Here is a 13440-nt window from a genome sequence, read left to right on the forward strand (position 1 = left end):
GGTGTGTGGGGAACATAACTGATTTTAGTGAAGAATAAAAGGGGTGGGAAGATGCAATTTAAATTCTTAAGTGATCAAATTTGTCAGAAAACATGCCTGGATTAGCTGCTCACAGAAACAAAGAACTGCATTGCCCCTTTAGGATTATCATTTTCCTCTATTTTAGTAATCATTTGATTATCTCTATTAGCTACCTTCCTCTTCACTAATATATAGTAAACCATTGTTATGCATGTGTGATAAAAGGTTTTGTTTAACTTATTTAACTTAAATGTCCAAATGAATACTCTTTTAAGTTTGTTGGGCAGCTCATCCTAATCGACACATTGAGTTTCAATATAGTGATGTACGGTTTTGAAGCTTAATGAAATTCATTATAATGAAATACTAACAGGGTGACATGCCTGTTTACTTCAGCCCTTCCCATTGCAATCTAAAGCTGAGCTGTGTTTGCTGTCGGGACCTCACACCAGCTGTGGAATGACTAGATGTTTCCCACAACTTTGCAAAACAGGAATTTACATGAGCTCTTGAAGTACAAGTGGAAGTTAATCATTTCTAAGCTCTATAGTCAATCAGCAGCAAGTGATCTGATCCCTGCTTTTGTGTGACTATGGGAGTGAGAATACAGACAATGCAAGGCGCACTCTGCTGTACTGTGTTCCTGCTGCTTCTGGGAAAGGGGGGTTTGGGACAGACAACCAGGGTTCGTGCCATGCCAGGGGATCAGGAGCTTCTCTGGGGCTCAGACCAGTATGACTTCGCTATTGTGCTGCCAGCTTCTGGACTGGAGTGCTTCTGGCACTTTGCTCACTATGGTGAGCACTTCTACCTCACTTATATGGTAAGTTACCATTCATTTCTGATGCATTCAAAGTCCTCTATGGTGAACCCAAGACTAATATTCACAAACATATAATATAATGAGTTTAAATTAATAAATGATTACATTGCGTAATGACCTTCATGAAATGTAGTACATTAATTAATATATTACAGTCCATCTGGCATGGCCTGTGACTGCCTGCAAGTGATTTTGCACAAATATCAATTAGCTCATGATAGAGAATCAGACTTACAAAACAAAGATACTTAAGTTTCATAATCAAATGTAAAACCAAATAATTTTTACAAACAAGATGGACATACACTCAGTGGCCAAGTTATTAACTGCTCGTTAATGCAAATAATCTGGTGCTCAAAAAAGCTAATCGTATTGCTGCAACTCAATACTGTATATAAAAGCATGCAGACATGGTGAGGAGGTTTAGTTGTTGTCCAACCAAACATTAAGAATATGCTTCATCTAAGCAACGTTTACCATGGTATGATTGTTGGTGCAAGACATAGTGGTTCCAGCATCTCAGAAATAACTGTCCTCCTGGGATTTTCATACATTACAGTATCTAGAGCTTACAGAGAATGGTGCTATAAACAAAAAAAAAAAAAAAAACATTCAGTGAATGGAAGTTCCGTGGGTGAAAACACATTGACAATGGGAGAGGTAAGTGGAGAATTGGCAGAGTATATAATTTGTATACTTTTTGAATAAGTAGGATGAACCATGCATTTTACAAGTAGTCTGTGATATTACCTGAAATCACATTCTCATTTGCAATAAATGACACAGTATTGCTCACATTTTTTAGATGCAAAGTAATGTTCCAGTAAGAAGTCTACAGTGATCTGCATGTGGGCCCATGGCTAGCTGAAAGGCCTAGGCCTACAGAAATCCCATGTGGCTTGTTATGGTGCATCACCATCTAAGTTTTGATCTTCAGCGAAATGCAATCTCTTATCATCCTTCAGATGAATGTGCAACTCCTTGGGATGAGGTGATCAAGAGCACAGATAAATGTTTCCTATATCTCTGAAAATACGTTTTAACTCACTGGTAACACTTCCTTGATCACAAATCTTCAAAACTATATCATAGGTCTTCACGATAATTTTAGCTCCATATTTTGTATCACTTTGTATTTGCCACGAAACAAGATAAATTTAATGTATACATTTTTTTTTTTTTAATTGTCTGAATTACATTGCTAGTAGAAAATAAACAAGAGGCTGTCCTGTTTGATGAAAGCTTTTTTAGTTTTTTTTTTTGTTTTTTTTTTTGTTTGTGTCTTAATACTGTAGGTTCAGTGGGCAACAGGTGTGGCTAATGCCAGGCACCTTTCAGTCACTGTCAACTCTCCAGATGGACACCTGGTGGCTACAACAGATGATGCTACTGGTCAAATCAACTTCAAAACAGAGGAGACGGGTAAAATTGAATCCTCCTTGAGGATACCTGAACAGCATAACACATATAAAAAGTAATTGTTGTGAAGGTAACCATGGTTCTAAGAGTAATATATATGTTTGGTAGCTCATTTCATGGAACTAATGTTACCACTAGCTAGCTATGTTCGAGTAACTTAGTAGAGTAACTTATTCAGTGTGAGTGGGTGGGGTTGATGATTGAGGAGGAGGCTTCTTTGATTGTAAACACAGGCTAAATCCTGTATAGTATGCCTTTAAACTCAGTAAATTTACAGGGACATTATTAAAATAAATGTATGTTTTCACAGTCATGAATAAGCAAGTTTCCAAAATAGGCAATTCTGGCAAAAAGATAGTCAACAACAAATGACAAACAGACAGCCAGATAGACACACACACACACACACACACACACAAAAGAAACTCAATACTCTCACAAACCCCCCTGCCCCCCAAGAGGAGAGGCCTGCTAGGCAAGCTACTGTCACTTGAAGCACCTATTGTAAAACTGTAAATGTGTGGCCTTTTCGTAAATTCACATTCTTGTATTTCATCGATTCAGGTTTTTACCAGATGTGCCTGAATAACTTCCACAATCGTTTTGGCAGTATGCAAGTCTTCCTGAATTTTGGTGTGTACTACAGTGAAGCAGATGAGGCCCAGAAACAGAAGGAGAAGAAGAAAAAGGAAGAGGCCAGCAAAAATCTGAATGACACATTATACACCATTGAGGTAGGCATTGGTTTAAATAAGTAATGACCTGAGTCAACATTACCCTACTGACAGTCACAGAGTAGTCAATGGCACACATGACTGAGTGCACCCTCATAGACTTCAGGTCCTATACATGCTAAACATTCAGAATTATTCAATGTAATTAAGTTGCTGATTCAAAAGATAGTTGAGCCTGTAAACAGATAATTTGTATCAAGGATTTGCATATATCTGGCGCTAGTACTTCTATTGTCATGTTTTCATATTTGTTTGATGCAAATAGAAGTCATTCTATCAATGTGGATAGAATTGCATCACGGTGCAAAATATTGCAGAATCCACATTCAGTACTTTTGCAAAGTCTGTTGTAACAACTTCATCCTGGCACGTAGGTGGTTTAGCATAACGTTTTCTGTCAGTGAAGCATCTATATGAGGAAGCACTTGAAATGCTTAATATATGTTGTTTTGGCGGTACATTAAAGTGAAGGTCTTTTTTTAAATATATCTTATTGGAACATCAGTTTCAGCACTTAAGCACTTCACATATTGGGCTGTAACATGACCATAGATCATGGATGAGAGCAGAATTAACAAAGTCTGTGAAGCCGTACATCCACTATGAGGGAAATAAAAATTAATCTTTGATAAATTCTATATTAAAGTTTTTTTTTGTTTTGTTTCTCAATCGGAAAAGTTACATTTTTGATAAACTTCACCTGGTGCCAACAGAAGGATGGCTGAGAAAATTATATTCATACAAAATTATTTTAATCTCTGTTAAATAAGACCCTTTTAACATGGTTGTGAATTTGTTGTCTAATCATTCTCTGAGGTTAATTTATGTAATTTTATAGGATTAAATAACAAAGATTCATTATTTATTTCTAGGACAGTGCCAACAAGCTACAGGGCTATACCTTCCACATGTGGCGGTTTTACAACTTTGCACGCATGAGAAAGGGTGCCGACTACTACCTGCTTCTCTCCAACTACAACTATGTTAACTGGTGGTCTGCTGTTCAAAGCATAGTTATCATTGCAGCAGGCTACCTTCAGCTCTTCTTTCTCAAGAGGCTCTTCCATACTAAAACGAACACAGAGACCAACAAGCCTCGTTGTTGAGATCTCATCATGGGGCTTTTGCTACAGTCTTGTCTGTGAGTATTCTTGCATCTTGGAATTTAGTACAACCCTATGAGGAGTGTCATTCAACTGTGTGAAGCAATTAGAATAAACCTTTTATCCCTACCTTGCTCATTTTCCTCAGATGTACAATGGATTAGCGTTTCTCTTTCAGTGTTTTTATGTAATCTCCATGTTATCTACAGATTGATTAAAATGTCTGTCACATTTACTGGTATGGTCTTGATTGCCTTTTTTCCCTGTTGAACTTTATCTTTAAAAAGTAGCTGTGAAAACAAATTAAGATTATACAGTGAGCTCCATAATGTCTGGGATAAAGACATATTTTGTGTGGCTTTGTACTCCACAAGTTTAGATTTATAATCAATCAATTCATACCTGGTTAAAGTGCATATTCTTAGCTTCTATTAAGTGGTATTGTTATACATTTTTCACTATGTAGAAATCACAGCACTTATAACCTATCACTTGCATGTATTGACTGCTTGAAGTCAATGACCCATAGACATCACCAGGTGTTGATTATCTTCTCTGGTGATGCTCTGCCAGGCCTGTACTGCAGCCATCTTCAGCTTGTGCTTGTTTTGTGGGCTAGGTGCCTTCAGTTTTCTCTTCAGCATATGAAAAGCATGTTCAATTGGATTCAGATCGTGTAAATGAATTTTGTCAGGCTGTTTTGCTTGGCCAGTTTTTTCTTTAAAAAAACTTCTTTGTTGCTTTAGCAGTATGTTTGGGATCATTGTGTTGATGTACAATGACACATCATCCAATGAGTTTGGAGGCATTTGGTTGAACTTGAGCAGATAAGATGCCTCTGTACACAGAATTCAATCTGCTGCTGCTATGAGCAGTTACGTCATGAATGAAAACGAGTGAGCCAGTACCTGTGGCCCATACATGTCCAAACTATAACACCCCCACCCCCATTTTTCACAGATGGGGGGGGGGGGCGTGCTTTGTATTTTTGATAGATTCTTTGGCCTCATATGTCTACATATGTCCACCTTTTTCCAGAACTCTGCAGTCTTTCAGGTACTTCTTAGCAAACTGTAACCTAGCCATCTCGTTTTTGCAGCTAACTAACGGTTTGTATCTTACAGTGCAGCCTCTGTTGTTTCCGTTCTTGAAATGTTCTGCGGACAGTTATCACCAACATATTCACGGTGGCCTGAGGGGGGTTGGACGGGTGTTTTTCTTCATTATGGTGGTAATTCTACAGTCATCGAATGTAGAGCACTTGTTTGGCTGCCAGGCCCTTTGCAATTATCGAGCTCACCAGTGCTTTCTTTCTTCTTAATGATGTTCCAAACAGTTGCTTTTTGTAAGCCTAAGATTTGGCCTATGTCTCTGACTCGTTTTCCTTATTTCTCAGCCTCATAATGGTTTCCTTGACATTCATTGGCACAACTCTGGTCCTCATGTTCATAAATGCCACTAACAGGTTCCAAAGGCAATCAAGAGCTTAGAATTGAGACTAGATACTGAAAGGTCTCTTATGTCTGCCTTAAAAAAACCAATTTAATATACCTGACAAATCAGAAATACCTTTCAAGCCATTTTTATCCAAAATATCATGTCCTGAAATTGGGGGGGGGGGGGTGTCTATGCATAAAAATTGCTGTAATTTCTACATGGTGAAAGCAAGATGTATAAAAAGAGAACCAAATCAAGACTGTCCTAAACATTATGGAGATCACTGTAAATGGAAAGTAAAAAGTTTTTTTTTTTCAGAATGTCTTGCCTCAAGAATATGTGTGCATTTGAAAAGTGAATAGTTTGTGGATATCTAATGCACATACATGCACACACATTCTTTTGTCATTGCACCACTGTGCGTGTGTGCATGCGTGCGTGCCAATGTGCCACAGCCAATGATTGAAAATACTGAAAGTGTCTTGAAGTTGTGTGTCACAACCTCAAGCTAGGTACAGGCATCAAGTATTAATGGCTAAACATACAGTCTTGCATGGTAAAATATTTCATGCATTTCATTTCATTCTCAAAGTAGTTACTGTATTTCAACTGAATTCATGCAAAACTACACTGACAGCATAATTAATTTGTGTATGCTATTACATATCAACATTGGTTTGAAATTAACCTCTGATATATGAGACACAAACACATTTTTTGGCATTCAGTATTTGCATTTTTAAGTGTATTGCACATTTATCTCTAAAAAATGTATTGCTTGGCTGTCTTTTACATTCAGTACAAAAATGTTGCAAAACATTGTTTTGCAAGAAACCAAATAACAGTCACTTGGCAAAGACATTGTGTAAGCTGTTGCGCAGTATGATGTTCCCCATCTCTAACGCCTTTTGGAGTATGGACCTTACAATCATATTATCTTTCTTATGCTTTTTTTCTTTTTTATTCAAATTTTTTTTTTTTTTTACAATTATCACTTATAATCATGGCCCACAAAACGTCAGCTAATTTATGTTTCAGTTAGCTGTAGTCCCAAAGTCTGCCTATCAGTATGTCCTGCCATCTACCCCTGGCTTTTATAAATGTACTCAGGGAATAACTTGAAATACTGATCATTTATGTTGAAATTAAATAAACTTTCCCATGTAAGGATGAGTTTGTAATGTTTTGCTAAAATATGGATATGTCTGAGCATAATTTCAGATACCTATGACATATTTTGGCAAATTCACAGGTGACATTTTGCAGCTTATGTCACATGTCAATTTTTCATTCATTAGTAAGTATGGTTTGTATAGAAAGATCTGCCTTTACTCAATGTGAACTAGTGTGATTATTTGGAATAAGCAGACACAAACATGAAACTCATCACCATAAAAAAAAGTTTCTGTAAGAAAACAAATTTAAAAATTTTTTTTTTTTTACCTTTCTAAATTCATGTCAATGGCATTTTACATTAAAGCCCTGCAGAAAATGAAATATGGTAATGATATGACATACTGTACCAATTTAACATAAACAAGTGTAGGTCAGGATAAATGATTACAATTATTTAAAATAAATGTAATTAATTATGTAAAATATAGAAAAAATACATCTGATTAAAAAAAAAATGACATATTGCCATTTATCATTATATTATATTAACCAAGAAAAACAAATTATTGTTATCTATGTTTTGATGAATTGTTTGTAATGATGAAGTTGATTTCACAAAATGTGGCACTTTTATTATACCTTCATGAAATTCTCTAACAGGAGTTGGCATGAAGAATGGGGAAGCAACAACACGAGACAAATTAGGAGAAATGGAATGACCTGGAAAGGATTGTTAAATAATTGGTATTGCTGTATAGTGCAAAAGCCTATGAATGACAGTGAGCTCATTTATTTCAAGCTGTCTAGTTTACTGTTTTTTATAATGATATTTTCTTGCCTCATTCAACATCTGAAGAAGGAAACTTTAAAAAACCATTTTCCTGCCGTCCGTAGTCTTTCTGTTGAAACTTTTCAAGCTAGCCACACTCTTAGGCAACTTTTAGAACTTCTCCACTTTTTGAAAACACATGACCTGTCTACCTGTATAAATTGTGAGGCTCTGGTAATAGTGAGACGAATTACGAAGACCCACAACGTCGTCATTATGTCGTCTCTCCTCTGGTTCACCTTCACCTTCATGGTGCTCTGTGCAGTGCACTGTTACCCCTCTGAGGTAAGAATGAATCTCCATTTTCCATCATTACATAATGAAATTATTGTAATCTGTAATGTTTTTTTTTATTTTTTAAAAAAGGATATTATATTCATGCATGTTACAGAGTCACATATTTTTAGATGAGTAACAGTGTCTGATTGCTTTTGCTGTTTTTTACATTTATTTTGCACTTGTTTTGGACTTTTTTCACTTGTAATCACTAATGTTTGGAGGTCTAATAATTTCGCATTGACTAAATTGTCAGCCAAATAAATAATGAATGTAACTGATCTCTGTACTTATGCATCTGTCTTTTATCAACCCACACTGTGTTTCAGCTCATTATGCTGGCAGACTTTTGTCGTACTTGAAACACAAAAACACCGTATTCAGCTTAACTTCATTGAGCTGGTTTACAGATATTTTCTGTCCCAGTTCCCTTCACACTGAATTACATCCCTTGGTTGAACATTCCTGCTAATATAGAAGAATCAAATTAAGCATTCATGTTTAATGCACATGCAAATCCAAAATGTACAATTGATATGTAGTTGATAACTGTTGTCTACAATGAATCTGAACACTGTACATTTGCGTGCCCCTAAAACATTTTTTATTTTAATTTATCTAGCAAATTTCATCTGGCATTTCTGCTGAACAGGAGGAGGACCCAGTCAATGGTAGATTGCAATACTTCTCCTTTTTCAAAACCAGGAAGTCTCATTGAGAGCAATCAATCACAGTAAAACATTACAGTGATGCCAAGAATAAAACAATTGTTATAGTGCAGATTTAAAATCACATGGCTATATTCCCAGGCTTTTGTGTGCATTGAAATCTATCGCTACCATGAAATCCTTTTTGACTATATATTTTTAAATTATTGAATTATTATGAACTTGAACTACTATGTTTCTTTGATTTATTGAATTCTTCATCAAATATGATATTTGCTGTCTATTCTTGACAGACAACAGTCTGAAAGAAGAGGAAAATGATATCTCAACTTTACTTGAGAAAGCGAACAAGTATGTGGGTAAGTGGGTATTTATATAATGTAAGACCAAAATTTCAGATGAAAGAAAAAAGCACAGAAGTGACTAGATTTTATGCACCTTTTGTGCAAAAATCCTAAAAAAATCTTCTTGAGACCAGAGTCCCAAATAATACATATTTTGTCAAAATACATAAATATCAGCTGCTGGGTGCCTCATCCCGTTAAGTAACTGCTCTAGTGCATGGTTGGGCCCCAAGGTCCAGGATTGAATGGTGACTGTGGCTGGTAGCCCCACAGGGTGACACACTATTGGCATTAGAATCTCCCAGAGTTGGGGTGGTTGGGATCTGCATCTCAACACTCTCTAATGACCTCCACAGGTCGATTCTGCTCTCATGGTCTGTTTGCTAAAGCTGCACAAAAAAGTGTCTTCCGGCAACTGGTTGGGTGGTGCAGTGAAAGGTAGCCACATTACAAGCTATTGAGGAGAGTGCAGACTTGATTACACTCCCCATGATATTGCTGCATGACTGTGGTGCTGCATTATTTGTCACTGGGGAGAAAATATTATAGGAAAACATAAAAAAATATGGATACATTAATAAATAAATTATCTAATTAAATATTTTAATCAAGAAAAAATGAATATGTAATTATATGTTTGTGCATAATGTTTGTATTGCGCCTTTTTAATTATGAACGTATTAATTCTCTATTCATTTTTGTGCTGCCTCTGAGTTTTATTAAATTAGAAATGGGTATTTAAAAACCCAGATAGCCTGACCAAGTGCTATTGCTGGATGGCTTAAGTAAGCTACTGAGCTAAGTAAGGAGTAAGCTACCTTTACCAGGTGTTGGAAATAGTATTGGTTAGCTATTCATGATTAGCCATGGGATATATAGTTATGACTCTGATTTAAAAGACATGCGTGTTAGGTGCGCTCCTGCAGTTGCCCTTGACCAAGGCACTGGCCTCAGAACTGGAGTTGGTCCCCGGGCGCTGTACTGTGGCTGCCCACTGCTCCTAAGTAACTAGGATGGGTCAAATGCAGAGGTCAAATTACCCCACGGGGTTCAATAAAGTATATCTTATATTATCTTATCTTATTTAACACATTGACTGGCTAAACTAGATCACAATTGAAAGAGGGTATGTCCATAGAATGTACATATTCTTATCATGAAAACAAATAACACCAGAAACTATCATTTAAAGGTTATTATATGTTTCCAACCTGTAAGCTATCAAGTTTTTAAAACAAATTTTCCATATTTCACACACTTCATTCTCAAGATTGCCCATTCCACATTCTTAGCCCATCTCATCACTGCAATATCCTCCATCAAGTTATGATAGGAGATTGACTTCACATCTTTAGGAATGCAAGCAGTGAACAGCCACCTTCTCATCCTACTACCTAGCTGAAATTCTACAGCTGGATATAGTGTTTCGACCTCCCATCACAGTGGCTTTATATGCATTATTATATATTTTTCCAAGGACAAGAACTGGATGAGCCAACTGTCATTGGGGACATTGCCATTCCTACTGATCTTGGGAATGCTGATCCTTGCACATCTCGCGGATGCAAGTGGAAAAAATCATCAAACGGGCTTGTTTCTGTGCCTTATGTAATCTCCAATCAGTACTGTAAGTCACCTTATCATAAATAACATTACTCAACACAAAAATATCAACACATAAATGGACTGAATGGGCCTCATTTACAAAACATGCATACAATCAGATTTGATCATGAACTGTGTGTAAGAACATTTCGACATTTATCATTTTTACTCTTATCTGGGTGGGTGTTTCCTTATGCTAATCACATGAACAGGATTGCACGTAAGAATTTACAGGATCAGCATTCATCATCTCATGCACGAAAACAAAGGTCTGCACATGTACCCTGAATCCCATATTGGTTTTTCGTCAGAACTTTCATCTTTAAGAACAAAAAAAGAGTAATTTAAGAAAAGTTTTGAGAATGAGGCCCATTCTGTCTGTAACCAGCAGGTTTTGCAATGAAAGTGGATGGTATTACAGGCTTACTTTATGTTTTCCTTAATATAACGTTTACATAAATCTGCACACCTTAGACCTGCTATGCATTATGGGTAGTGAAGTGTTCTTATATTGTATTTCCACAGCATCACGAGAAAGGTCCATCATTGAGCGAGGGCTGCAGTCCTTTGCTGCCTCCACCTGCATCCGTTTCAAGCGACGTACCAGGGAGAGAGACTTTGTGGACATCCAGTCTCGCGGAGGGTACGTCTGTCTATTCACAGCTCTGATGAACAACTGTCTCAAAAACACAAACAGACGCATTTTAGGGTGCACGTCTACATTATTGATATTTTTGTTTTAATTCACTCTTAATTCACTATTTTCCAAACTGAATTTGGAACCCCCAGAGTTAAACCCCTCATTTTGAAGATATGAAGTAATGATAAAATAAAATCCCAAGGATTGTACCGATCTTCGGAAGGAACTATGCTTTTATTTAAGTTTTTAGAAGTTTTTCAAAATGAACTGAATCACTCTGATAGTTTGCCTTGTGATGCACTGCACTTTTTTCATTTTCTAGCTGGTATTATAATACAGTACATCATCTTTTCGTGAAAGCACTGGTCATTATTTCACCATATTCCAGGTGTTACTCCTTTGTGGGGCGACGTGGTCGCGGTCAGGTGGTGTCTCTGAGTCGCCAGGGCTGCGTGTTTCACCAGATCGTCCAACATGAACTCCTGCACGCTCTAGGATTCAACCACGAGCAGACACGCAGCGATCGTGATCAGCATGTTCGTATCTTGTATCAGAACATCATTCGAGGTGTGTGCCTCTCCCTTTTCTTTCTCTCAGATTTAAACTGAAATGTGTCCATTGGTTAGATGTCTCTTGGCAGCTTGAAACTTGCGATTTGCCTGGCTATCTGGATCACCAAAAGGAAATAGGTTTTTTTTTTTTTTTTGGCTTTACTTGCCAGACTGTTAGCCATGTTAAATTGAGACTTACATAGGCCAATGCATAAATTGGATTGGACCAGTGGCAATCCTGTGCCAGAGGTGGTGGTACTTTGTTGATGCAAAGCATTAATATCTAAGTAGTCCTGTTGTTGTGTGGGGCAACATTTCGGTCCTAACAAACACCAGGTGCTATAATCACTGTATGACAGCATGACTGATACAGTCAAATTTTTACTGCAGCCGCAACCGTACTAGTTGAACTGTACCAGCCCCACAAGTAGGTAACATATAGTACAGTGTGTACGTTACTGTGTACTGTACACAGTATGAGTTACAAACCTTTAGAATCTCAATACTGGAATAATTGCCATGGGGATGTGCAGACACTAAGTACAGCTTCACTGATATTAATGGAGACCACACTAAAGACAAATAACCAAGTGAACTTATCCAGATATGTCCAATAGGCAGAATCACAGATGGTCTTCTCTGTGGCTAAAGTCATTGTTTGGATATTTTCCCAGAATGTCAGAACCAACTGTGTGGAATGATCTTAAAATCCAGATGGCAAGGAAGGGCCAATACTCTCGTATGGAGTCTGAATTGCTTTCATAAACACCAGAAATCTTGCATATCCAAGGAAAATAAAGAGCAAAAGACACAGCAGAATCTGGTTTTTATTGGGGCTCAGCCCCATACTGGGACTACAGTGATATAAATTCACCACATTGATAGATTATCTTTACCCATGGCATTGCATTACTCAGTATTTAGGAAGGTCAAACCAGTACCATAGCACTGCAAGCATTTCAACAGCTGCAAGCATTTCTTGTAATTAATTTTATTTGATTTGATTTTTTTACTGCAGGTCAGGAGCACAATTTCAGGAAAATCCAAACCAACAACCTAGGGACCCCATATGACTACAGCTCTGTCATGCACTATGGGAGGTCAGAAATCATTTTATGACATCCTATGATGTACAATGCCAGTTTTGGTAACACTGATGGGCTATCACTGAATCAAGAAGAACGTTACTGTCTAATCCATTAATTTAATTAAATATATCTCACAGTTCATTCACATAACTGAATTTGACAAATGAAAGACACATTAATGCAGTCAGTAAATAATGAAATATTAAGACACATTTAATATGATTTCCAGGTACGCCTTCTCCAGAAACAGGCAGCCAACCATTGTCCCCATTCCAAACAGTAATGTGGCAATTGGAAGAGCGACACAGATGAGTCGCTTTGACATTCTGAGGATTAACAGGCTCTATGGGTGTAAAAAGCGTGGTAAGAATTATTTTCTTGACCAAACAGAGATAAGGACTGCCAGGAAACTTGAAAAATTGATTCCGTGCTTTTGTGCAGAGATGGAGAATCCTCAGAGAAATATCACAAATTGTATTAAAATTTCAGATCACAATGAACATTCTTGTGCAGAATCCTTTAGTCATACAGTTGGTCTATGGCCCACGCACTGACAAAAAAATAATAAAACTTTCAAGGAAGAAAAGTCTGGGGCCTTGTATACATTTGAGAGACCTCTGGTGTGACCCTAATTACCCCAAAGGCATTCCTTTGGTGTTTGTGAAGGGAAGTGGCGACAGAGGAAGAGAAAACACACACAGCAAGGTTGCCAGACCAAATTATATCACCTGTTTCTCAAAGGTGATCATCTAAGAACTAGATATCAAACACACAACATATGAGTTC

At 37.2% G+C, this 13440-nt stretch overlaps 2 protein-coding genes across 8 annotated transcripts in view; both read left to right on the forward strand.

The window, feature by feature from the left end:
* The first annotated feature begins 512 nt into the window (after positions 1 to 512).
* LOC135255527 (transmembrane emp24 domain-containing protein 6-like) lies at positions 513 to 4335 on the forward strand. The gene is made up of 4 exons (XM_064336827.1): positions 513 to 844; positions 2140 to 2266; positions 2828 to 2997; positions 3870 to 4335. The coding sequence occupies exons 1-4, from the start codon at positions 614 to 616 to the stop codon at positions 4101 to 4103; spliced, it is 762 nt and encodes a 253-aa protein (XP_064192897.1). The 5' UTR covers positions 513 to 613; the 3' UTR covers positions 4104 to 4335.
* A 3188-nt stretch (positions 4336 to 7523) lies between these two features.
* LOC135255525 (hatching enzyme 1.2-like) overlaps positions 7524 to 13440 on the forward strand; it is a 36770-nt gene continuing 30853 nt past the window's right edge. For 2 of the 7 annotated variants that reach the window (XM_064336816.1, XM_064336815.1), the window contains exons 1-3: positions 7607 to 7767; positions 8381 to 8429; positions 8720 to 8785. In XM_064336816.1, coding sequence (XP_064192886.1) covers positions 7699 to 7767; positions 8381 to 8429; positions 8720 to 8785 — 184 coding nt within the window. In that variant the 5' untranslated portion in view covers positions 7607 to 7698. Of the gene's footprint in view, positions 7768 to 8380; positions 8430 to 8719; positions 8786 to 10247; positions 10398 to 10900; positions 11019 to 11403; positions 11583 to 12584; positions 12667 to 12883; positions 13018 to 13440 lie in introns of all 7 variants that reach the window. The other 5 variants (XM_064336817.1, XM_064336821.1, XM_064336819.1 and 2 more) reach the window with 5 other exon arrangements.

This window comes from Anguilla rostrata, chromosome 5 (genome assembly GCF_018555375.3).
Source record: "Anguilla rostrata isolate EN2019 chromosome 5, ASM1855537v3, whole genome shotgun sequence".
NCBI lineage: Eukaryota > Metazoa > Chordata > Actinopteri > Anguilliformes > Anguillidae > Anguilla > Anguilla rostrata.